Below are 27298 nucleotides of genomic sequence, written 5' to 3'. Positions count from 1 at the left end.
ATAAGGTCCATTCCTGTTCTTGGCACATCCTAAGTAGTCAATAGTTAGCTAATTATTATAGTCACCAATGGTTCAAGTTTCTGTTGAGTGAATTGTGTGTTTTTAATTGATGCCCATCATATAATCCAATATATATTTCCTGAGAGGATAATCTCTGGACATATAAAATTGCAACTGAGAGTATACCATCCCTCTAAAAACATGTTTAAAGACAAATGTTTTCTGTCAAATCATTAACTAACAGCAACACTACTCAAAATAATAATTATATTTCAACGTGCTAAGGAAGTACGTAATTTAGTTAGAAATACATATGGGAGGCTATGCTTGGATGATTACAGCTATTGTTAGTTTAGGGTATAATTCTCATCTAATAACTTGTCATACCTTTAGAATATTTATATTAATTTAGTGTTGTAGGCAATTATAGATTGGTAGTCTATAATGAACAAACAAAATTCATCTTAAAATTTGTTCTGAAGTCAGTTGCTTGGCATTTTGACCATAATTTTTCTCAGAAATAAAAGTGACACTTGTGGTTAAGTGTCTAGGGTAGTCCTCAAAAGCCTATTTTACTCCTGTATGTTTGCAATTAAGAATGAAATACTAGAGGGTCTGGCCCCGTGGCCGAGTGGTTAAGTTCACGCACTCCGCTGCAGGCGGCCCAGTGTTTCGTTGGTTCGAATCCTGGGCGCGAACATGGCACTGCTCGTCAAACCACGCTGAGGCGGTGTCCCACATACCACAACTAGAAGGACCCACAACGAAGAATATACAACTATGTACTGGGGGGCTTTGGGGAGAAAAAGGAAAAAATAAAATCTTTAAAAAAAAAAAAAAGAAGAATGAAATACTAGAGGTTACGGAGTGGGAAGCAAAAAAGAAAGAGAAATAGTGCATTTGCCTGTGTGTGTGTGTGTGTGTGTGTGTAAACTACATTCTGGATTTAAAAAGTTAACCTGACTGCAGGTATCACCTTGCTTCTGTGAACAAATGTAGATCCCTGTGGAGAGTGAAAAGAAATGCAGAAACCTTGGAAGGAGCAGCCCCTCCTGATCTCCTGGTCCCTCCAGTAGTTTTCAAACTTTTTTTTAAGCAGTGAGTGGAATCCTGTTTTCAAGTGAAATCTTGTGTGGAATCCTAACACTTAGAACTGATAATATGCTGTTTTATTAATATAACAGTAGTTTATAAGCTTATTTACAACCTTTGCTTATTATCAAGAAAACAATGAAGCTTACTTTCATGAATAACAGCATTTAAAAATCAGGGGCCAGGGCTTGCCCGGTGGAGTAGTGGTTAAGTTAGCATACTCTGGTTCGGGCGCCTGGGGTTCGTGTGTTTGGATCCTGGGCACAGATCTGCACACCGCTCATCAAGCCGTGCTGTGGTGGTGTCCCTCATGCAAAATGGAGGAAGACTGGCACAGATGTTAGCTCAGGGCCACTCTTCCTCAAGCAAAAAGAGGATTATTGGCAAAAGATGTTAGCTCAGGGTCAGTCTTTTTCACACACACACACACACACACACACACACAAAATCAAGGGCTGAGGATAATGGCTACAGTCTTATGTCAGCCTCAGTACCCAGATTTATTTATTTGGTTGCCCATGTTAGGATAATCCTGATTTACAGTGATAAGTAGTGGCAAATGATAATAGTTTTTTTTAACAGTTTGCCTTGCAATCTCAAGATACTCATCCATCAGTCTGATCCATATGATTAAAAGTGAAATAAGTTTCTGCTTCAAAGCTGGATAATTGACAGTATCTAATAAATCATAATATAGAAGTTGGGACAAACACCCCAAACTTAATAATATTAAATCACAGTGTGAAAATAACCTTTGACACCTCCTCAGCCTCATCTTATGCCATGCTCCTTCGTGGAGCTCAGAGATCATTGGTTAAAGAGAGAACATGCCTCACACCTTGATGCCTCTGCAGCTCTGCTCACGCTGCCTCTGTAGCACAGCACACCTTCCGCATCTTCCTCCTAGTAAACTCGTCCATTTGTCAAGACCTGCCTTATATGTTAGTGTCTCTGAAGTCTGCCTTGACACTTCCCTTCCCACTCCCTCTGCCCGAAAAAAGGGCACAATTAATTGTTCCCTTTGTGTTCATTTAACTGAAATCCTTATTACAACCCAGTTTGTATCATGTTTGTCTGCACCTATCTCCCTTCTAGAACAAGAACCCCTTAAGGCATGAGCTGTATCTTAGCAGGACTATTCAGTAGTACAGGTGCTCAATTAACATCATATTGTTATTTACTAAATTGAATTAAACTCATAAAACTTTTTCCTGCTTTTTAACTTTGACTCAGAATTTTTTCATCTGAAGGGACCTTGAATTTAAGGTAGAAGAAATCATTGTCTGAAAAGCTAAGTAAGAATTACAGAGTCTTGGGAGTTTGAAAGGCCCGTTACCAAGGTCATATTTCAAGTTACAGTTGTGACCCTCACTCCCAGTTGAAATGAAAGCTCCTTGAGGGCAGGAGTTGTATCTTACTCTGTTTGTAGATCTCCCCAAGCACCTAGCACGTATACTGCACTTAGTAAATACATGCTGAAATAAATTCCTTCAGCAAATCAGAGGACTGTGGCTATGTGACTTCTCTCTGTCCAGCCTAATGGCTTGATTTATCTAGCTTTTGATGGTCTTCATTACAGGCTGTTAATACAGGGCTGATTTCTGTTGGACATGAGCTAATTGCCAGGATTCATCTCTAATACATGCCAGAGAGGAGGCGGGCTTTCCTGTGAACAGTATCAATACAGTAGTTAAGACTATAGCAAAATTCAAAGTATAGTGGAGAATTATTACATTAAGGTTTGTCCTTATTTGGGAATTCTTTCAGTTCAGATTTCTGTACAGTGTAAATTTTTGTTAAGCAAGGATTATTGATACTTGGAAACTTCTTGACTTTTGCTATTTTTTTTTTTAAGATTTTATTTTTTTTCCTTTTTCTCCCCAAAGCCCCCTGGTACATAGTTGTATATTCTTCATTACAGGTCCTTCTAGTTGTGGCATGTGGCACGCTTCCTCAGCGTGGTTTGATGAGCAGTGCCATGTCCATGCCCAGGATTCAAACCAACAAAACACTGGGCTGCCTGCAGCAGAGCGCGCGAACTTAACCACTGGGCCACGGGGCCAGCCCTGACTTTTGCTATTTTTGAGGACTATTTTTCACTTCTGTTAATGTACACAAATTTATGTATTTTCCATAACCAAAGTGCATCTCAGTTACATTTTCTAGTTGAACTTGGAAACAGGACAGCTTCAAGTCAGGTAGCTCTCTACCAAGAAAGCCAATTAAAGACTTTGTAACAAGTTATTTTCTTATGAAAGCAACTTACCTGCTTTCCCCATGAGTCTCTATTGTCTAATATACGAGTCTGTATTAAACTTGATTGTAGGCGTTTTCTGAGGCAAGGCACTGATGGAGCGAAGGCACGGAGGAGAAACTCATATGCTTTAAGAAAAGGATAAGAGAGCCCTTTCTTCTTCTGGCTCAATTAAAACTACTGATTGTCAAGTCCCATTAACCTAGTGGGTCCCTACCTTGCATGCATTAGCAGCAGCCCCACTGTAGTGTGGAGTAGTCTTGCCACATCATGGACACATTTATGAAGATTGATAACAGCTAAGGTTCAGTGTTAACTTTTATTGTCAGGCAGGCTATACAAGAAACTGTCTGGTATTGGCTTTTGCTTTGATTTATGAAAAGGTTGCCACGTGAAGAAGACATCACATAAAGCAGCACTGCCGGCAGCGGTGTTATTAGATGCCATTGTAAGTATAGGAAATAATAACTAACTCTAATTAGGTTCATTATCCTCTCTTGCTACATTCTGTACTTTTGATGGGGTGGGCCCTCTTAGCAGTGCAGTATCTTCTCAAAGGAACAGGTCGCCTGCCTGCTTTCGCTTGGGTTAGCATGTTCCTCCAAACATTTCTTCTTAACAGTAGCTAGCATTGTGATGCTGGTCGTCTATGAGGGGATCATTAAGTAGTCGACTTGATGGTTCAGTTATCCCACAGTGACAGCATCGAGTAATTACCTATTGGTTTTGCCACAGGGCACACATGCGGGCACTCTCTCCCACACAAACGCCATAGATGGAAGGACTCTGAAATTCTGCCTCCTGAATATCTGCAATAGCTCCAAGTAGTAGCAGGTGGCTCTGCTGGAAAATGGTACCTATAGCTTCTTGCTCAATAGGACTTTTGTCCCCAAGGAGAATAGTCATTACTTTGTCTCGGTTTTTTAGTTTCAATGAACTTTGGTATGGTGGAGTGTCTTTTATGCTGTAAAAACTTTCCTTTCCTTTGAAATCTTTGTTTGGTCTCTCTAGTTCCAGTTGCGTCTTAATATGCAAGAAAGGCAGCTGTGTTTTCCTTTAGGCAAATATAATTGTGGGGGAAGGCGTCTCTGTTTATCCCACGGACAAATACATTATGGGTAATGCCAAAAAAAAAATCCTGGGACCCCAGAAAAATTACGTAAATCTTTTCAACTCTCTATAAAGCAGATGAGTGCTGCCCTTTTACGTGGCTACCTCCTGCAACCAGCATTTTCTTTAGAGCCAACAGCTGTGGCAGGCTAGGACGAACACATGCACAGGAGAAATCACCACCTTTCTTTCAGTTCCCAGGTAGAGACAGATGCCTTGTGTGTCTCTTCTGGCTTCCTGGTTTTTTTCAGGCAGCCACATTTCTAGTCATGGTGATGTTCCAAATTATTTTGAGGCTTTTGTGTGTCACTTAATCGAATTAAATTCTGGCAAGATTTTGCCATTCTCTGATCTTCTGTTAACTTCTTTATCCAGGGAGATCCTTTGTGCAAGTGTGGGAGACAATTCTCTCTTAAGCAGTAGAATGAGAGAATACAGGCAGAAACATATAGAGTTATCCTTGGGAGCGGAATGTGGCCCTGGCCCAAGCAGGTTGCATCTAATAGCTTCTTGTTGCCTGGAAGGCTTCTGTTCCTGGAATGGCTTGGAGTGATCAAGCGGGCCCCTGTCATAAAGCAGAAAGCACAGCAGCAGCTGGGGAGAATCACATTTGGCCCACAATGGCAGGCAGTAAGATGGTGCCCGGGAAGGCCCGCTTTCTGAGGTGGGGGGGAGCCAGATTATGAAGGTTGGCTTCGAGGTAGTGTCGTTAAGGGCTTTCTGGAGAGAGAGAGCAATTAAATTCGAAGCCAAATGAAGGAGTTTGTTAATATATGAGGAAGGTACTCCTAAAAGGCTCATGCAGGCTATCTAGTGACTGTCATGAAGCTTTCTTTTAAACGCATAATTTTAAAAAGGGTAAATGGTGAATCTGAACCTCAAATCAGCTTACAAAACAGGTATGATTAAGATTAAGGCTTAAACATTAACAGCGCCCACTCTTTTTCTCCAGGAAGTAAAGAAACACAGTGCTAAGCCCAGATGATTTTTCCTGGCTTTGCTTCCTTTTTAGAGGGATATGGAATGAGTCAGAAAGGGCTATTATCTGGTCTGTTTCATACTTTCAGAAGCCTTAGATTTTGTACAGCGAAGTGCTCATTGGAAGAATGCCAGGCCTTGTGAATTTCAGCATCGCAGTGTACTCAGCCTTATCCACAGGACCACAGGACCACAGGACCACAGGAGAGTGCAAAAGCAAGAGTGTCAAACCCAGCGCTAAAGCTAGAACACGAGGGGAAACTTCAGTACAAAGGAAGGCAAATAAATTTGGTTTCAGGCACGCATTCATTGTAGTGACCTCCCTGCAGCATTTTGTTGAGAAGGATTCTGAGGCTGTGACAAGGCTCAGCCTGGAACGTCATGATTGATTAGTGATGTCTGTAATTGGCATAAGCATTGAGAGAGTTGGCACTCTTCCTTTATATTTGCTACCCCCGCTTTAGAACATACGTAAAAATCTCTGTTTACTCCTTAATCAGCAGTGCCTAAACCAGAAATGGGAAGGACGGGCGAGAAGGAGGAAGGAAGGAAGGCTGTATAGTGCGGTTTTTCTATCTTTTCTCTGTTCTCTTTTCACCTTTTCTCCTACAGCAGGTTTGGTGAAATGAAAAATGACAAAATAGGACTCTTTGTTCCCTCTTGTCCAGACATGCCTCCTGGTAGGAACCATGTCTTTTGCCTCACTTTAGGCTACCTGAGCACCAGTGACACTATGACTGGCATTTGCAGGGACCCAAACGTAATCAGGATAGAGACAACTGTTGGTAAAACAGCCTCGATGGGTAGTCGTCTCTGCCATTTTCTTTGTAATGAATAAGAGAATATATTAACATTGCACTTTGGTTAGCATTTGTAATACCTGCAAAGATATTAACCTGCAGTGCATTTCTGAAATCGCGTCTCAGGGGCAGAGCCTTAGTTTACAGGGAAGAAAATACGGCTTGAGTCAAATAACCTCTCCTGAACACCGAGAGTAATACAGCTCCATCTGTTAAACGGTTCTTCCTTCAATCTCAATACTGGTGCCCATAGCTACTAATATTGGAGATCTGAAAGTGGTAAAGATTAATGGTATTTGGTAGAAATTAATATTTTAATTGATTTATTGTCATGTTGAAAAGTTTTAATAAAAGCCCTCAGTGCTTAATTTTTATCACAACCACACATAATGAAATAAACTCATTAATTTATCCAATTTAGATAACCAAACCAGTTATTCAGACCTTAAATTGAATGTATGATCCTGAGCAGTACTTAGGATCTTCCTCTTTCCAGACTCTTCAGTCCTAACTCAGACTGGACTTGATGGCCATAATCAGCCAGTTCTTGACAGTTTACGTTGATCAAATTAGGCAGATCAGTCTAAAATTTCTACTGCATGATATGCTATATAGCCACAGCCATTGTATACTTCTTAACATGGTATGAAATGGTGTATATATAGCAACACTCCAAATTTTATACGCTTTTTCATAATAAGTTAATCATGTGCAATTAACTTCTGAGCAGTAATGGATCCACAAATATCTATTGTGGTTTTATTATGTGTAAGGTTCCAGATTCTCGTCCTTCACTAGGGCTACTCATTCAGGCACAGGGAAGACTGTCTTTAATTTCTGATCTGGGTTTTCTTTTCCTCCAGTATTATAGAAAAGAGAATCCTTCTGTCTCATCCTTTCCCCCTGTCCCTGCTTGTGAACTGGGCTACAGAGGCATTACAGTCAGTGTTGTCATTGCCTGTCTATTTCAAACCATTTGAAAATGAAATCATCGTACTTTCCTATTTTTCCCTGCTCCTGAATGTCCTTTGGTGGTTAAAGTTTTTGAGGTGGGGTGGAGGGAGCAGAACTCACAGCGTGAATGAACTGAAAAGTTATCTGACATTTTTAATTAACACTGGCACTACTGGGCCTTCTGCTGACGACTGCCAGCTTGACTTTACAAAGTGACATTTATGACACTAAAGATCTAGAAACTCACTGAAAGAGGCTGAAAACCAGTTTCTGGCCTGTTTGAATACTGGTTTAATGGTAACAGGACTTTAACTGTGTGGAGTTGATTATTCTTAAAATGTCCAACTTGTTTTAGACACAGTTTTGCTACTATTAAAGCAAATTAAAGCAGTTTGCCATCAATTTCTCTCACTGCCTAGTCACAAGTAGCAACCCTGTCACCAGCAGTGGGCAAATCTGTGCCAAGTGTAATTACTTCAAATACGGTTCCATTTATTCACAGGGAGGACTGTTGCTCCCCGTGAGAACTTAGTTGAGGAAAGAAAAGATAGAGGATAGGTTTATGTTAATTACATGCCCCATGCTGGAGGTTTGATTTTAACATGAGTGCAGCTCTCTAACCCCTTTATCAAAAACACGTACAGGAACCTTCTGTTGCCACCACCTGAACACTGTGGGCACCTTCAAGTTATGAGAATAGTCAGCAACTCTCACATGGATTGTATTCTAAAACTTGGTTTTTAAGTTGGCTGTCTGAAAGTAAAAACCCATGTTCCTTTGAAATAAGATAATAACTGGTACGTTCCCAGAATAACCTACTGAAGTTTATTAGTTGAAATAATAATAATAGCAGCTACTGTTTATCAAAAGCTTACTGTGTGCCAGGCCTTGTGTTGAGAGATTAAACATACATTATCTTACTAATCTTTACAGCTGCTTGTACAGTGGGAACTGATGAAGCAGTTGCCTCTGTGAGAGATGAAGCAACTTGCCCAAGCTTCCATAGCAAGTAAAAGGTGGAGCTCAGGTTTGGACATACATGTTTTAGATGCCAGATCCTGTGTTAACCATCATAGCAAACAGCTCACGTATAAGCAGTGACTGTATTGTGGAACCTAATTAACCTTGGTCCTACTACCTTATTGGAAAACTCATTCTTGATTGCAGGTTGGATGTTAGGAATATTTGTCTGCCCAGCATAGCACGTCCACCTTACCACATCACATATACGTGGGCTACCTCGGTGGTGGAGAGAAGCAGAGAGGGTGTCCCCGTGGCCCCGTCGTGAGAGGTCTGAGCAGCCAGTGGTGTTTGGCAGATGTGGTGCAGGCACTGGGAACACTGGTAGACTAAACAGACATGAGCCTTGCCCTCTTGGACCTTATAAAGGGAGAAATAACTAGTCACCCAGATGACTCGATTGTAGTTGTGCAAAGTGCTGTCAGGGGCTAGGAGAGCGTGTAACATGGGAATCAACTCTGAGTGATCAGAGATGGCCTTTCTTTAGGCTCAGATCTGAAGGCTAAAACAGCTGAAAGACCATAATGTGTTAAGACCATGAGGAAGGAGCTTAGGAAAGGAAGCATGCAGGAAAGCTTAGTGGAGAAAGATGAGGCTCGCGATGGAGGCATGGGCTACATCTTGTGGGGCCTACTAGGCCATAATTACTATTTTGAATTCTATCCCAAGATCAGTAGGAAGTATTTGAAGAATTAGGGTTGTAACCTGGAGGTTATAAGATCATTTAAAAGGAGCATTCCAGTTGTTGTGTTGATAATGAATTGCGGTAGAAATGATCGTGGGGCACTCAGAATGGAAAGCAGGAGACTACTTAGGAGACCTCTGAAATATTCCAGGTGGTGGTTATGGTGGCTTGGTCTACGGTAATGACAGTGGAGATGGAGAGAAACAGGTTGATTCCAGATCTGTTTTAAAAGTTTAATTGACAAGACTTGGTGACAAATTGGATATTGGAAATGAGAGAAGAGAAGGTGCCAAGGACAACTCCCTGAATTTGGAGGGTCCATTTACTGAGATGAGGAAGAAAGAACAAATTGGAAGTAGAGGAAGGAATTCAGTTCAGAGTTCAGGTTAACCATGCGGCATCTGTAAAAACCTCTGTAAACAGCAGTAGGCAGTTGCCTATAAAAAGGCTGGGCTAGAGGTACAAATTTGATAGCTGTCAGCACACAAAAGCATTAAAGAGAGAGAGCAGAGAGACGTCTAGGACACGGTCCTGAGGAACTCCCACATTTAGAGATCAGTTAGAGGGAGATGAGCTAGAGATCTTGGAGGGAAAGCAGGAGAGTGCCATGTTGTAGAAGCTAGAAAACTCCTTTCAAGAAAGCAGAGTAATTTACTCAAACAAATCTTTGCTTATTAGTCTTATGTCTACTAAGAATCATCGGATTGGAGCACCTGGAGATCTCTGACTTTAGCAGGGGCAGTTTTATTGAGTGGTTGAGGGAAAGCTACTTTGGTATGGAGAGAAGAGAAGGGATGGAAGGTAAAGAAGTAGAAATGGCCATTGTAAGGATAGTATTTATTTGCTAGAGCTGTGGCTTTCAACAGTATGGTAGCCACTAGCCACATGTGACTGTTGAGATTTAAATTTACTAAAATTAAGTAAAATTTACAATGCATTACCTCTGCATTAGTCACATTTCACATGCTAAATAACAGTATGTGGCTATGACCACTGTGTTGAACTGCATCGATATAGAACATTTCCATCGTTGCAGAAAGCTCTCTTGGATAGCACTGTTTGAGACGATATTGGAGTGCTCGTGAAATTGACCTCTTAGAGCAAGAGATTGAAGATAGAAAGAATAAAAAGTCCCACTAGAAAGCCGGATAGGAGGAAGGTAAGAACTGGATCCACATGTAGGAATTGCCTTTCTTTTTATAAGAGGGGCGCTCTTCCTCCAAAATAACAATAGAACAGATGCAGATCTAGATTTTATGATGGGAAGATGAGGAGTTATCTCTTGGTTTCTGTTTTTCTCAATGAAAAATAGAAAAATGGCCAAAGGTGGATGGGGAAGGAAAGGAGTGAGATTTTTGAGGAGGTTGGAGGTGGCAGTAGATAAACATTGTAAAGAGTGTGAAGGGTGAGTTTACACAGAAATAAAAACATGGTAGGCAGGATTTAGTGTCTACTTATCAATTTATGGTGATTCGAGTTTCCCTGGTTATGTGATTTTTCTACAGAAACACTCAACTGGCGAGCTGTATTAAGGGGCATTCATAAAGCAGACGTTCGTAGATTGGGGCTGTGTGTAATGGCTTAGATTAATACTGCTGAATTGGAACCCTTAGGGAGATGTAAAACTAATGGAGCTCAACATGGTGAATCCAATCCAGGACGTGAATTGGGAAATGCATTGTTTGGTCCTGCAGTAATACATCATTATCCCTTTACGTGGGAATCATTGAGATTCCATGTCTGAAACACACATAGACAAGGCCCATCATAATCAGGAGAATTTGTGTAGTAGGTGATGGTTTTCTATACTTCATGGTTGGTCTTGTTAATTTCAGTCTTAGCAGCAGCCTAGGATGTTAAGCCAGTTTGCTAAATCTTGTCTATCTTCTGAAAAATGTTTAAATCCATTTATAGAACACAGGGGTTGAGATTATATGATGTGTTGGAATTTAATACCTCTGTGACATCAGTACTGAATTATTTTAGTTAATCATAACCAGAAAAAGAAATATCTCAGAATTTTAAAACTAAGGAGTAATTGTGTGGATGTTCCATAGACACACACGTAGTTCAATATAATTACACATCCCTTAGAAACTTTTCACTTTTATTAGCTATAAAATGCTTCAAAGGGGTATCCCTCATTTATGAGGTATCAAGTAGGGAAATATTAGCTACTTGAATTCATAGTGTACTTGTCTTCCAAAAATTGGCAAATAGCGTTACCATGTATGATTAGTTGTGCTTAAGAGCTAGAGATAAAACAGATTATGAATTAGCAACTCACCTTCTAAGTTCTGCTTTTCCTTACCAGTTACCTTGAACACATCCATTTCCCAAATGCAAACAGACTTTCTTATCATTTCCAGGGACTTTCAGGAAATTAAGAGGTTAATATTGATAATACTCTCTGAGTTTCAAAGATGCAAGGCACTGTGTACAAAATCATGTTGTTTGAGCACTTTCTTTTTTTTTTTTTTAAAGGTTTTTTTTTTCCTTTTTCTCCCCAAAGCCCCCCAGTACATAGTTGTATATTCTTCGTTGTGGGTCCTTCTAGTTGTGGCATGTGGGACGCCGCCTCAGTGTGGTTTGATGAGCAGTACCATGTCCGCGCCCAGGATTCGAAACACTGGGCCGCCTGCAGCGGAGCGCGCGAACTTAACCACTCGGCCACGGGGCCAGCCCCTTGAGCACTTTCTTTTAAGCCTCTGTGTTCAAACCTTTTTAAGTGACTTAGTTCCTATGGAAACTTATTGCTGTTATAGATAGTGCCCTTACCTATGAGTGAAAAATAAAATCAATTCAGAAAACGATTTTATAATTTTATAACATGGCTTGGGAAGTAGACATTAGGCATAGGTGTAGTTGTGTTCTTTGGCTATTATACTGGTTCATATTAGATTGTGTTCAAAAACAACCTTGCAGATGTCACCATCTGTCCTTCACTTTGAGGCCAGAATAGGTAAATAGCAGTTTAGTGGAAGTTTCAGTGGATTCTCTTTCTCCCAGTACCACAAGTAGTAGCTTGTGAGGAGGCAAGGGATATGTGAAATAATTTGGAAATAAAATTAGTTATGGGAGGTGGAGAGGGAGAAGGAAGAAGCTTGACTGACTCCTAGGGAAGGCTGGCATTTTTCAGGGTATGCATTTAGCGTAGGATTCAGGTCGACGAGCTTGAAAGGGAGGCAGCTGAGGGCAGAGACTGTTTGGAGGCTAATAGTAACAGTAGCCCGTGCGTGAACTGATGTTTTAGCCTAGGGTGATGATAGAGGGAACTGAGGAGGGGTTGAAAGTGAGAGAATTTTCAAAGGAAGAGCTAACAATCTCAATGACTTCTTGAATATAAAGTACTATGAGCAAAAGAGCCAAAACTTAATGCATGATGATGAGTTACGGATATTACTATTGGTGAAAAATGGAAGGAAAATCTCGTTTGGGTAAGAAAGTGAAAATCAAATAAATTGAACATATCCAGTTGATGCTTAGTCTAGAGGTCTTAGAGTTAGAAAGGATACAGATACAAGAGGACCATCAGATCTAGTCCCTGGCTCAGGTAGATAAGATTACTGTCTGTATATTTTATGAAAAACTGAAGCCCAAAGAAACATAAGATCACATAGCTCCTAGCTGATGGAGAGCAGCTAGAAACCCATTAGTCACCCGCAAAGCACTAGGAGAACCCCCCAAGAGGGAAGAAGAACTTCCCCAGGAATCCTGAAGAACAGCAGAGACAAGGACCTGAGCCTTGGGGAAGACTCACAATTAAGAGACGGAGGGAGGCTGAGAGGAAGCAATGAAAAAGCCAGAGAAGGGGCCATCCTCTCTGACAGACAAGAATTCATGGATAGAGAAAGCTGCCAGGCTTTTCAAACACTCCTGTTACATTTTACTCCCAATGGCTTGCCCTGTGACTTGAAATAATTGGGTGGTTTGTCTTTTTTCTCACAGGGTTGCTGAGATTAAATCAGAAGGGCTTGTGCCAAAGGTTGACATGTATGAAGGCATTTTGAATTATTTCCCAGTTGACATTTTTGTCTTTTGGTAGAGTGGGATTTCATATCTGGTGTCTTGATGTTGTCTTAAATTTTCAATCAGTCTTCTATTTAGTGCCACAGAACCCATAGAGATGGGTTTTGGTGCCAAGGCATCGAGGGGGAAAGCAAACTTTCTTATAGCAGTTTCTCAGGGCATACAAAATATGTATAAATAATATGACATTATAATCTTTAAAATGAATTATTTCTTGATAAGCAACATATGCTCATAACAGAAAATTTAAAGATCACATGCAAAAGTAAATCTCCTTAACTCAATGGCCGCCTAGCCAAGTCCTCTCCTTGGAAACAACTGCTGTGACCAATTGTGTATTTTTTCATATATATTTTATGCATATATCTGCCATCTACATGTTATATGATTTTAAATTGAAATTGAACTTGAGTACATCATGAGCTTATACAGAATAACTGGCAACATCCATAAACTCCTATTTTTCAAATATGTTTTGTGCCAAGCTTTGTCCGTTTTCCGTTAACCATTAATCCACCATCAATTTTAGTGCACGTCTGTTTTGGAAGCAAGAGGAAGGGGGCTCAAACTGAAAGTAGTAGGCACGCTGTAAATATGTGGACAAGACCTACTGTAAATGCGTAAATATGTCTCTGCGTTAAATACGTTTGCTTTATATATGAAAGTATGTCCTGTAGTGGGAAGTACAGCTTGGGGGATACAGGAAGGTCTCTGGCCTGTCCCTTGCTGGTGTTGAGCATCTCCTGGGATAGAATTCCCTAAGCCTTCTAAGATACCTGCGTGCCTGGCAGCTCAGCCTCTCTCCGGGTTTACACTCCTCTCTCTGCCCTTCTGCCCTCAGCTCTTGGAGAGACTTATTGATGCCTCCAGGAGGAGAATCCTTCTCTGGCACAGCGCCTTTTCTCCTAAGGGGGCTTACTCGCAAGCATTCCTACTACTGTCAGATGATTGATCTGGCTTTTGAGGTTTCCCCACCAAACGAGTATTTCCTTCCACTCCTCCTGCATCTCACCAACCTCGGTTTTTATATTCTTCACTGTGGACTTCCTGCTTTAACCAAGAAGTTCATTTTTCTCCTTAATCACACTGTGTCTGCATGGACCACACCCTCCCTTCCGCCCTTCTTATGTTTCTTTAAAAGACTATTGAAAACTTTCCTTTTTTTCACACAACCTCCCCTGTTTACCCAGCTTCTGAGCACACCTTTGCTTATTACTGTACTTTATGGGAATTTCTTCATCTGCTTGTAGAACGTGTCCTTGCTGAAAATGTTTTGGCTTTCTGATCTGTATGTAAGTTTTCATAGAAATCTTAAAAAAAATAGTCTGTTAGTGATGCCGCAGCCTTTCGTGCTTTCACTTCTCTGTCTGGAAAGCCTTTCCATCCCATCTCTACCTGCCTTAAGCCTTTCCCGTTCTTTAAGACCCTGCTGAACTTCTTTCCTCTCATCTAAGACCTTTTCCAATCATCTCCAGCAGGATTTAAAGGATTTAATCTTCCCTTTTGTATTTTTACCATTGCCAGGTGTACCCCATTAATGCAGCCTTACGGGATGGAGGTCTGTCCCTCTCTGCTGTGCACACACAGACACACATACATACACATGCACATGCATGTACACACGCACACACACAGCACCTGGTATGTAATAGGCAGTCAGTAAAGGATATTGAACTCACCTAATCCTACTGCCTGCGTTTCTTTACTGCCCATTTTCTTATTTCCAGTTACCTGCCATCTGGCTTCTGCCTTAGCACTATACTGAAATTGTTTCTCCAAATTGCTAGGGATCAAATTCCATGGCCTTTCATCAGTCTTTATTCTTTCTGACGGTTTTCTCTTTCTTGAAACTCTGATTTCTCCAGCCTTATGATGCTGCATCATACCGGCTCTTCTCTCCACTCTCAGCTCTCTGAGTATTCCATCTTCCCTCCCTGCCACTTTCCCACAGGAGGCTATTCCCCAGGGCTCAGCCGTCCTTCCTGCCTTCTATCTCAGCACTCCCTGTCGTGTCTTGCAGGAGACTCCCAGCCTCTGATTGTAGCCCTGCCCCGTGCTGAGCTCCAGCTCCACACTGGAGATTGTGGTGGGCTGTTTCCACTTGGGGTTCCGGACATTACTTGAGCACCTTCATTCTGTAAATCCCCAGGCCCAAGCCACGTGTGTATCACCCAGTCTTTCCTCTTCTCTCCTCTCCATGTCCTGTCAGTTACCACATCCTTCCATTCTTGCTTTCCAGTGCCTCCTTTCTTGCCTGTTGTTATAGCTGGGCATTGCTCCACTGGCTTCCGAGACTGGCTAGTTCCCACTTCCATCCCTCTGGCCTATTCACATCACATCAACCTTTCTAAAAGGGCACCTTTATAACTTTACTCTCTCATTTGGAAAGGCTAGTGGCTTGCTCTCACCTGCAGAGTAGAATCTAACCGTGCTGTCTTTTACTGGAAGACTGTGCGTGTCCCATTCCCTCCCTTTTCAGCACTACCTCTCACCTCTGCAAGGCATCCCCCACACCGAGTCCCCTGAACATGCCCGGCCTGACTGAGCCTGGGCTTTGGCTCACATAGACCCTCTCAAATGTCTTCTCCGCCTCTTACAGTCCTACCCTTCGTTCAGGGTCTTTTCAAATCCCATGTCCTCTCCTCCGTGGACTCCGCAGACTACCCCAACTAGAAATGATCACTCCCTCTTCAGAACAGTTGTAGTGCCTACTGCCGTACTGTTTCCTTGACACCATATTGCCGTGTATTACCAGAACCTCTACGAGTGTGTCTTTCACGAGTGTGTGTTTTTCTCCCTCCTTTTGTTTCTTCAGACCCTTTACCAACCCTTCATAGTGTATACCCAGTGGCCACCACTGTGATATCCGTGTGGCATTTTTCTGCCTGGCAGCCCTGCATCCCTAGAGGTTTGCTGGCATGGCCCGTTTTACCCATTTGGGGATTTCCCTCTCCCAATGGTGGTGCCTGAGCACCCTTCCCTTCAGGTCACCAAAGGGATGGAAAACAAACAAAAGGCTTAACCCTACCCCTCTTCCCAACTGCTGCTCCCTCCACTCCTCATTTTTAGCACTCTGACACTTAGAGGGCAAATCAGTATGGATAATTTCTTCCTTCACTTGTCACTAAAATAAATACATTTAGAATCTTTCAGTTAGGGGAGCTAGACACATCCCTTCCTGGGTGTATCTGGTATTGGATCTTGCTTTCAAAATGTGGTAGGAAAAAGAGTATCATCTAAAGCAGTGTAATGTGCGCTCTCACTACAGACTTAAAATTTGGTCTTAACCTAGTTTTTTAGAATGTGTCACAGCCCTCATTGAGATATGTGACAGTTTTCAGATTTTTTAAATTAAGCTGTTCTTGACTTATCTTAGTATTGAAAGCACTTTCTTAAATTTGATCACAGCAGGGAAGAGGTGGGGTACTGGAATGTATTTTTATGCTTGGGTAACTCAAATGGAATTTCACCAAACTTCTCACCCCCCAAGTCACCCCTCAGCTGAGAAGGAGCATAAGATATTCATCCTAAAGGGTAATTCTTTTTGAAAAGTTATAAGCACCTAAAAATAGGAGTTTAACGTGAATGTGTGTGCTCAACCGTATTTCTGCACAGGCTGCTAGTACCATACTACTCAACTGGAGGATTCTTTGATTCTATGCTATTACAATAGTTAAACTGCATTGATGAAAATGATATAATAAGGCCTATGAAATAAATATTTCTCCAAATATGGAAGGATTATCTCTGGGAGGTTGTGTTCGGTGTTCTATTAAATTTGCTCAGAAGATCTTAGGTTCGTTGCAAGTATCCTCTGTCAGAAAAACCTGGTGAACTGCCCTGCCCCTTGACTGTACTGGGGACAACCACGTTGGCCATATCCAGTGCTTCTTCTGAACTTGAGGACTTTCTGTAGGAAGAATGGGTGATGAAGGGTATAATACCCCTTCCAGAACTTGGAGTTAAACCTGTCTTTGAAAACAGATGCCACAGTTTGCCTGGGAAGTAGAGTCTTCCCTTTGCCTTGTCCTTCCCCTTGGGTTGGTTGGGTGATCAGCCAGTCCCTCTCCTTTCTCTCCATCTGACCTAATCTGGCCCATAATGCCTTCCCTTTCTCCTCTAGGATTCCCCTCTAATTCTGGAAGGTTCTTCTGCTTCCCAGTATCTGGCTACCTTCCCCATCTTATCCCAGTTCCTGCTATCTATCCCTCCTGCCTCCAAATCTGGATATTGATGCAGGACCAAATTGCCCAGTTTTCTCCTCCTTGGCCATATCAGGTAATAAAGCAAGAGTGGTTACAAAAGGCCCCCCTGAATAGGGAAAAGGATGAAGGCTGAAGAGTAATTTGGACACCAAATTAAAGTTACCATCAGAGCCCTCCTACCAAGACAGCAATAGGGAGCTTGTCTCAACATCCACTTATTGTTGGTAGGCCTGACATTGGGCTTCTGGCCTCTGAATGTTTCCTTGTGGATTTCCTAGTTGACTCAAAGAATTTATAAGCTCCTAGTACACACAGCTACTCCCACCTCTCCAAACCAAGCCTGTGTTGGCAAATGTCATGAACACAAACACTGAACTTATCTCTGAGGGAAAGCAGAGGCATTTAGAAGGCTTGGAGTCACCAGGTTGTGGGTGTATTCATATCCCCAAAGTCAAAGGAGGCCTCTCCTCTCCATCTCTGAGTCTTACTCTATAGTCTAGATACACTGGATGGATCTTCTTGCTAGCTTGAAAGTTACTTTGAGAGAATTCTAAGGCCAGTTCTCACTTCCTGTTAACTAGTGATAGATGTCCTTTTGTCTGGAACACTGTGTATTCCATTTCCGTCACATCCCAAAGCAGATCTCTGTGTTTGCTTAGCACTAAGTTTACAGTATTATTGCCTCTTGATCTCATTGTAAGACTTTGTGTACACCCCTGTCTCACCCCACTAGACTGTGAGCTAGCTGAAGTCAGAGATCACATCTTGTTCAGCACCGATCATTGAGTAGGTGGCGTGTAATGAATGCTTAATGTCTGTGATTTAATAATACTTGTTGTGGGAGTGACTGAAGGGATGAAAGAATGAATGAACCAACCAAACCTCATATTTTCCATCCTTAGACCAATTTTAGTGAACATTCCAAAGTAGCAGGATAGGGGAAATGGAAATAACTCACAAAGCCTAGGGGGTAAAATAACTTTCAATTTGTGTCAGTGTAAGTGCAATATTATAATAGATACACATGTTTAAAGTAAAAGATGTCCAAGGGGTGATGCGTTGTGTATGCCCAAGATTAACATTTTCTAAGTTGTTTTATTAAAGTGACTTTATGAAGTCAGGTGAGAGTAAATGCCATGCTTTTCTTTAATAGTAATAGTAATAATAATAATAATGCTTTTCTTGGCCTTGAAGCCATATTGAGATTTCAAAGAAAAGTAGGTTGGTGTGTGTTAAGATTACCTGGGGGGGCCTGGCCCCATGGCATAGTGGTTAAGTTTGATGAGCTTCACTTCGGTGGCCCAGGGTTCGCTGGTTTGGATCCCAGGCACAAACCTACACCACTCGTCAGTCATGCTGTGGCGGCAATGCACATATAAAAAAACGTGGAGGAAGATTGGCACAGATGTTAGCTCAGGGCTAATCTTCCTCAAGAAAAAAGAGGAAGATTGGCAACAGCTGTTAACTCACGGCTTACTTCCTCACCAAAAATAAATTAATTAATTAATGAAAATTTTTAAAAAAAGATTCCTTGGTCTCATTCACACGTTGATATATCTTTTGGAGATTCAAATTTAACGTTTAGCCCTGGACATCGCCTCATTCCACAGCTTGCAGGTCTTTTAAAGGGACAACAAGAATATTTCTCTAGATAATTTCAATTCTTATAACCAAGGGTCAATTCTGTGACCTGTGATTTTATTTGTTCCTAGTCTGTGCATGGCAGGAGGGGATGTTTCTGTCCAGGATACTTGGTATAAACTGCTGCTGTCTCAGGCACTATTAAGGCAAAGAACTGCATCGTTAACCCACCAGTGCCCATTTTTATTACAGCATTATTACTTGACATTTATTAAGTAATAACAATATTCTAAGCATCCTTAAGAAAGAAAGGGAGGGGGGAAAGATGGCTTATAGCTCTCTAAATTAAGGCTCACCAGACTAAAGTGCAATATGTTAGCTGTAGAATTTTACCTAATGAGAAGACTTTGTATGAGCTTGAGAAAATAACATCCCATGAGTACTTGGTTATCCTAAAGTAAGTGTGATCTGGAAATTGACTTGGGGTCCTTTCAGGTTGAATTAATGTTGACATCAGTTATGTTCTGTGTCTCCAAACTCTGTGTAATTATTGCCTCTTATTCCAGATATCTTTTATGTAAGTAAGAATTATTTTATCTTCCTTTTTAGAGAGATAAGCCTTGCAGCTCATATCCCAAATATGCCAAGGGTACCAATGATATGGTGGAAAATGAAAATTGCCCAACTGATTGTTTTTTCTGCCTCATACCAGATGCCTGACTTCACAAATCTTTTCAACTGAATAAATATTTCTTGTCAAAGACATTATTACTTGGAAAAATTTTTTGGAGAGAATATTTTTACTGGCATTAAGTTGCCTTTAACCTTTCTGTGACACTAGATTTTAAGAAATATTTACGAAACAAGAGAATTGGGACCTTTGTTCTTTGGAGATGCAGCAGAAGGTGGCCCCGTTTTTCTAAGTCAGACCCTTGGTGAGGAGCCCATGCAGCAGGATCCCCCCAGGGTTGCTGAGGTTGGGTTGGCAAGATGCCTCGAGGCTTCTCTGTGAAGAGTCGAGTAAGAGCTTCCTGCTTAGGGAAAGAAACTAGACGTCAGAGAGTCACATAGTGTCAGAGTGTATTATTGTCCCCTGAGCACTGTGAGAAGACAGAGCCGGCCAACCCCCCCAGCCTGCATGCGTTCGCATGTTACTTAAGTTCTCGCTCTCCTCTGAGGTTTGCCCTAACTGCCCCCATCATTTCCAAGGACCCAATATTGTTGAATAAGGAAGACAAACATATTGAAACCTGGAAAGCTTCTGTTGACCTTGTGTTCTGGCGTGTTTGTGCTCTTGTTAGGGTCTGTGAGGCCTGCTGGTCTCAGAAGAGTGTGCCTGTGTGTGGAGAGCGCTGCATTATTCTTTTCATCTGGGATAGGCGACTAGAGGTCCTATCTTTGGGATTTCCCTGGTTTTGGGTGATTTACTCAGGATCCTAAAATCTAAGGGAAGACTGGCAATACTTTCTTCTCCCTTCTTGCAGATCACCCTTCTCCTGTAGATCCAGATTGAGTTGTGATCCTGATGTCTTTTTCCAAAATCAACAGTAGATTAAAATCAAAATATTTAAATATGTTCAGAGATACTGCTCTTTGAAGCCTTGGGTTTATAGGGTAGAGTTCTGTAAACTCTGTTGTATCTCTAGCCAAGCTGGGTTTTTCTTTGAGAACACCTGAGTTGAATCTGTTGGTTGCGTGGTACAGTGCTGGTTATGGGTACCAGCCTGCTGTCAGCTTGAGTGGTTCATGGCAATAAGTGCTGGTCCGGGTGTAGTCAAGGTCAGCATCCCTTCCTCTGATAACGGGAGCCTCTGGGCATTTTTTGTGTTGAGATGATAGACAGCTTACTAGTTAACACTCATCATTTTAGGAAATAAATGTAAAAGAAAGTCTCCTGTTTTTATTTCATTTTATTTTTAAGATTTTATAGCAGAGTCTATATGAAGGCAAATTGAAACAAAGAAAGCAGGCAACTTTTGGAGATGTGTGTCCTCTAAAGTGTAATTTTGGAAATTTGATTACAGCTCAAATAGAAACATCATTAATAAAGATGCTTAGCAGTTATTACGAATGTCAGAAAAGCTTGAAATTGCGTCGTTTTTCAGATCTTGCACTGTTAGAGGCTGTTTACATTTTATTCTGAAAACTAATATTAGGATATTGTAATTTAAGGTAAAATTAAAAATGAGAAATATTTTAATAGAAGATAATGAATACATTTGAGATACTTTCTTCCTTTATATTGTATTTTATGATAGGTTTATTATAAGTAATAAAAATGAGTGAATTATAACATATTTTTAAATATTGGCAATTTGCTTGTTGGCTTTAGTTTTGTGTTGTAAAAGAAAAGCAGAAATCCTGACCACTGGGCTATCTAATGAAACGTTTAGCACAGAATAAAGTTAGAGCTTTTGCATTGTGCCACAGGAGTTATAGCTAAAGATTTGACCCCATGGCTCTGTTGTGTGCCTGCTATTAATGTGGTGGATTTCTTTCTTTGAAACCAGCAGATCCCATGAAGGATGCGTTGCTGGAACCTGTGAAGAAATCAGAATTCTCCATTTAGCACCAGCCTTTCTCATATCTGTCCTTGTACCCATCTCCTCCCCTCCCCAGCCCTTCCCTCCTATCTGTCTCTCCCTCCCTCCTTCCTTCTTCTGTCTGTCTCAGGGTAATTACTGGTCCAAATACAGGGAATGGATCCTTTTTTGTGCACCTGTACTCATAATGAATGATTTTTGTGTTCCCAAGAGCCTTAGGAATTGTGGCCACTAACTCATTGTCGTTACATGACTTCTTTAGCCTTGAGTGATGAGTGGTGTGAGAGAGCTCTCGCCATATGTTTTCCTCCTCTGAAGTTACCTTATTATCCTTGCCATTTATATTCACAGAACTAAAAAGATGGGTAAGTAGTTTTCCTCCAAATATAAAGCTCAGACCCACATCAAAGAAGTTTCTAAGACGTGAAAGTAGGAGAGGCAGCAGCAAAACCAACAGATAGTTCTAAAACAGATAACTGAGTATAAAGGTATTATGGAGTCTTTAGAGGACAGTTCTGAATACTGCTCATCTCAGCTTCATTTTTATCAAAATGTTTTCATTTCCCTTTGACCAGTTACTTCGACTTACAAAAAGCTATCCCAAAGAAATAATCAGAAACAATGGTAATAATTTATGTCCATTACCATGTTGTCTTAAGCACTGAAAAATTAGAAACAGCTTAAATGTGTATCTTTGTTCTTTTTCATTATTTTCGAAAGTTTCTACAATGGACCTGTCAGTGCCACAAGAAAAATGCTTGGATATATTTTCTTAGCTGCCTGTTAAGTGAATATTAGCATTAAGCGTTAGCAAAAATTGTTTCACCGCCTGCAGAAGATCCACCAGGAGTGCTGCTTTTGATTCTGTTCTCTGTTCAAAGCTTTGCGTCTCCAGTTCTGCTGTTGAATACTGTCGGCAAGCTCCTTGGCCTTAAGTGCCTCTGGGTGGGGTGGGGTGGGAAGGGCAGGGGGCCAGCTGCTAGTGCTTGAGGGAGTGAGGGGAGCGGAAGGGAGCAAGAAAAGTAGGGACAGATGTACATGTGCTGGGATCCATTAAAAGTCCCCAGTAATTTCAAGTGACTACTAAACTAGATTTTTTAATTGTTTTTGATCAATATATATTTATAAGTGTCAACTTTATTCCACCAATTCCTTTTTGCTAAATATGATTTTGGATAACTGTTTTCTCTCTCACTTTTTTATCGTTGTTCTGAGTTCTGCAAATTTATAGTTTATCTTTCTCTTAACTTTTGTCATTCACCATTTCTTTTTTTAATCTTCTTTCCATATGAAGAGATTAAGTTGTTTAAATGTCTCTTGCAGCTAAGATTTAATTTTCCTTCTTAGGTATCTTGAAATTCTGCCTTTTGTTATTTTTGCCTAATAGTGACTTTTTCTGTCAGCAGGAATGGAAGCAATCAATAAAAATCAGTTGCTGACTCAATGACTGTATGGGGGGTTTACCATAATGCATATTGGAAATGTCTTTGAGACCCTTTTCCTGAATGGAGGGTGCCATGGCTTGTGTTTTATGGCCTTCTAATATTGGGCAGTAATCTCATTTAGCATTTTCCCAAAGTGAAAACAGTGCATTAGGGCAGCATAACAAGCATTTAGATCAATACAGAGGCAGAGCTTTGCCCGTACAGATTAATCCAAGCAAAATGTACCAGAATCTACTTCAGGAACTGGGAGACAATTATGTTGATTTCTACTCCTCTTTCCCCCTTTCTACCATCTAATCATCAATACAGGTCGAAGTGTATACAAAAAGCATTTCAGAAGATGTCTGCATGCATGTACACACACACACACACACACACACAGAACAGACTACCAGACAGGAAATCAAGGGCCCTGGAAGTGAGTAGTATTGATTTGTGGTGATAAAAGTATATTTTGACACATTTCAAATCATAAATAACTTATGCATTTTAACTTGCATGACTAATAGCTCAACTCAGGGTAAATGCTTATATACAACTTAAATGACCTCTTTCTAAGGAGTCCATAGTATTAGATGAATGAATCCCATTGTGAATAGTCTTTCTAAAATTTTAAAAATATACACCATCTTCTTATGATGTGTGCAGTATGTGGAAGGAACTCTTTTCGTGCATGTTAATGGGGAAGGGCCACATATCTGGCTGGGATTGTTCCACTCCTCTCTCCCTGTTCCCCTTCCCCCTGCTTTTGAATCGAAGATATATTGGAGGGATGATGGTCCTCAACACTAGGATAGACTGCAGCCCTGCTTTCCTGTGAACTGTTATATGCATTGGTCATATATTTGCTAGGTGCAGCTGGCTTGATGCTTAATCATATTTTATTCAGTATTTATCCAGATATGTATCTTGCTATAATCAGTCATTGGTGTCTGTGCTTCTACTTTTCAAAGCACAGCTGACTCCTTTTAGATCGTGATGTTCATAGTAGGGGATTAGGGAAATCCATGTCCAGAAGAATTCACAGACATCTGAACTTCGAAATCTTAAAGAGAATTGAAACTCCTAGGATCGGATTTAAATTCTGTTCTTAGGTTTTGGCAAAGCAGTAAGGTAATGAATGAAAAAGGAAAAGCAATGTTATGTAAAATTTGTGGGATTATTTTTTCCCTGTATGTCTGCTTTCTTTAGAGGGTAGTAGGAAGTAAATTCTCTCAGGGACCAGTAACATGGTTTGCATTTCAGTTTTCTATTCTAGCAAAATATATATTAGCTTAGTGTGTTGGATAAAAGTAATAAGGAGACAAATCGTCACCCAGGGGTTTCCTTATTGATGAGAAATATTCCTCCTGTGTTCTCTAGGGGTTTTTTAGAACCCATTAAATTTAAAATAATGCTATTTCAAGATTACTATGGAAATAACAAAATTTAAATTTCAAAAAAAGAACTGAAATGAAAGACTGGAAGCCTTTTGCATTAAGCAAAACTAATTTGAAAAAATATACGAATTCCTAGATTAAAAGTGATAATATGTATTTCCTCTGTGTGTGTTTAGCCTTATAATCCAAGTTCCTCTACCCTCTTAACAAGAATATTTCGTTTTTGTTTGTATAATTCATTTGGTTTATTTTGTTATCATTTCCAAGGGTATATTATAAGCTTTTTGGAAGCATTTGTTTGGTACTGCATATTCAATGAAAGCAAATCTAAATAAAATCTGAGATTTGTAAATATAGTTAGTAATGTTTTAGCACAGGGAATTAAAAAAATTTTTGTCTCCACCCATTTGTATTCTCAACAATTTATTGCATGACTTCTATAAGAGGTGTTGATACCAATAGCTGAGGTCACAAAATAAGACAGTCCTTACTTCTTGGAATTTGCATTCTAGTAAATGCAGACTAGTAAGTTGCACTAGATTCTAGTGTAGTCCATGCTCAGTACATGGTGAAAGAAGTTAATACAGGATCAGGGGGTCACCATAAAGGGAATGATAGACCCTACCTTGATGGGGAAAGCTAGTGAAAGCTGTATAGAGAAGGTTACACTTCTATGCTTAGCTCAAGAATTGAAAGATAAGTAGATATTTTCCAGAGATATAGAAATGGGTGGGAGTTTGGGTACAGAGCATTTCCAAAATCAAGAGCAGCATGAGCAAAGACATGAAGGGGACATGTAAGAACCAAACTCTGAAAGTGATTTGGTCAGGTCACAGCATTGTGCAGCATGAGGAATTAAGACTAAAGAGTAGGCAGGAATTTGGGGCCAGACGAGTGGCACAGTGGTTAATTAGCACACTCTGCTTCAGTGGCCTGGGATTCATGGGTTAGGATCCCAGGCACGGACCTCCACACTGCTCATCAAGCCATGCTGTGGTGGCATCACACATACAAGATAGAGGAAGGTTGGTAACAGATGTTAGCTCAGGGTCGGTCTTCCTCACCAAAGCATAAAAAAAAGAGGCAAGAATTTGTGAGAAGGACCTGCCTATAGACCTTGTTGTACTTTATTGAGAAAGCAATAGAGAGAGATACTGTCTCAGATTTATGTATTAGAAAGAACCTTCTGGAAGGTAGGAATAGAGGGTGGGCGCTAAGAGACAGAGAGACCAGTTTGGAGGTCATTGCTTGAATCCCGGATATAAATGATTAGATATTAATATAACAACATGAGTGTGGAGAAAGAGGACCAGACTGCAGGAACTCGAACTTTGTGACCAACTGGATGTGGGAATGGAAGAGAGAAGTTAGGGCTCCCAGGTTTCTGACGCCGCTGGCTGGGCTGAAGAGTGTTGGCCCTGTTCACAGGGTTTAGGTTTGAATTTAGGCAGGAACGTTAGATACAGTGTCCAGAGAGGCTTGTGGTGGTATGAACTAACGGAACTAATTTCATAGAAATCGTTTACCTTGTGTGATATCTTTCTTTAAAGGTTGAAGAAAATTACTTTCCTTAAACTTTTCTCTACATTTGCAACATTTACATCTTATTTAATGTCTTATATCTTCTTTAGCCTTGATATTTATTCTGATTGAACCATTTGTCTCAGTGGTCTCTGTTTTTGTTTTCAGGCGGTATGAGTTTCATCCAGTCTGTGCTGATCTGCAGGCCCAAATTCTCCAGTGTTACCGCCAGAACACCCAGCAGACTCTCAGCTGCTCTGCTCTGGCCACCCAGTACATGCGCTGCGTCAATCAGGCCAAACAGGTGGGTGTGCAAGCCAAGCTGCTGGGGCGCCAGAAGAATGGAAAGTCCAATGTCATGGGGCAGTGGTAAGGACTTAGGGGCTAATGTGTATGAAAGAATTTTACAAACCAAACTAGTCATCATCATCAAGGATTGCTGTAACGAGTCGGTTGGGTCATAATCACCTTCCATCCAGGTGGTTATGGGAAGAGCCCATATTCTCCTTATCCAACTCATTTAGTTGCCGGGAAAAAAAAGATTCTTACTAAAATAATACTTTTTCCAGTTGCTCTGAACTTTTGTCCTCTATTCTGTAATAATTGTGTCCTCAAGGTCATCGCCCCATATTTCTGGGCCAACACTCAAAGCCAGCAGGGAGGAAGGACACAGCTTAAAGGACCAGCAGCTTCGGGTCCATAAGCTGCAAGTAGTCATGCAGAGAGCCTGGTTTAGAAGAACAAAAGACAAACAAAAATCCACCATTTGAGCACTGTTCAATCGTCCACCGGTTGGCAGAGTCCGCTCAGTTGGGCAGTGAAAAAGAAGCCAGAGATAGGATTTAGGAAACAGTTTCCATCACTTGTGTATACCATAGCCGTATTCTTTTCTTAATCCTTTATATCAGAATAATATGATGTTCATAGGACATGTATTTTCTCTAATTTATATGCTTTAGAAAGCTAATGATAAACCCTGAAGCTGGCAGGTCACATAATTGCCTATCATTTAACTGACTTAACAGTTGGATGTAGGTTGTTCTGAGAGACGGAAATTGTCGGAAACCTTAGTTCTTTCTGCTGACAAGCTCCCTAGAGTTGACCTTCTAACCCAGCTAAATCTAGCCTTTGAGTTACACAGCATGCCTTTCTGCAGTCTAATTTGCAGTAGTTAATAATAATACCACTTAGTGTAAGTTTCCAACACTCTGTAAATATCTGATGGGAGGGTTGGCGTTGTCTGGATAGCTGGAAAATAACAGCAACACTAGTAGAAAAATACAATCAAGATTTATTGAAAGCCTATGTTATCTTTAAAAGCCCCATGGCTTGAGGCTCTTTTCTGTTTCTGGCTTGTCGCAGCACTTGTTTAACTCTGAGTAGCATACCAGGGATTCTTTTTCAAAGGTCTTAGGTGGAAGTAGTGTTGCTAATGTTAAGTTAGTACATTCTATTTGTCAAAAAGAGCTTCTGCTATGTTCTTAACAAGCCCCAACCTTCAATATTAGTACTAACTGAAGCACTTGAGACCTATAAGTTGGGCTCTTGGATTTTCCTAATTTGATGTTAGTGCTGTATTGAGGTGGGGGTGGTAGTCAGTGCAAAGAATGGCTGTGACACTGGGATCTCACACCGGTGCCTATTTCCACAGTGTGGTTTGTAACATCACTGCAGTAGCCACTGCAAGGGTGTCTAGAGTATT

At 40.8% G+C, this 27298-nt stretch overlaps 1 protein-coding gene across 1 annotated transcript in view; it reads left to right on the top strand.

Moving 5' to 3' along the window:
• Positions 1 to 27298, top strand: part of CHCHD3 (coiled-coil-helix-coiled-coil-helix domain containing 3) — a 269319-nt gene that overhangs the window by 229298 nt on the left and 12723 nt on the right. The window contains exon 7 of the mRNA XM_046670687.1: positions 25765 to 25900. Coding sequence (XP_046526643.1) covers positions 25765 to 25900 — 136 coding nt within the window. The remainder of the gene's footprint in view (positions 1 to 25764; positions 25901 to 27298) is intronic.

Source organism: Equus quagga, chromosome 8 (assembly GCF_021613505.1).
Source record: "Equus quagga isolate Etosha38 chromosome 8, UCLA_HA_Equagga_1.0, whole genome shotgun sequence".
NCBI classification, from domain to species: domain Eukaryota; kingdom Metazoa; phylum Chordata; class Mammalia; order Perissodactyla; family Equidae; genus Equus; species Equus quagga.
This window is presented reverse-complemented; position numbering and strand designations above follow the sequence as displayed.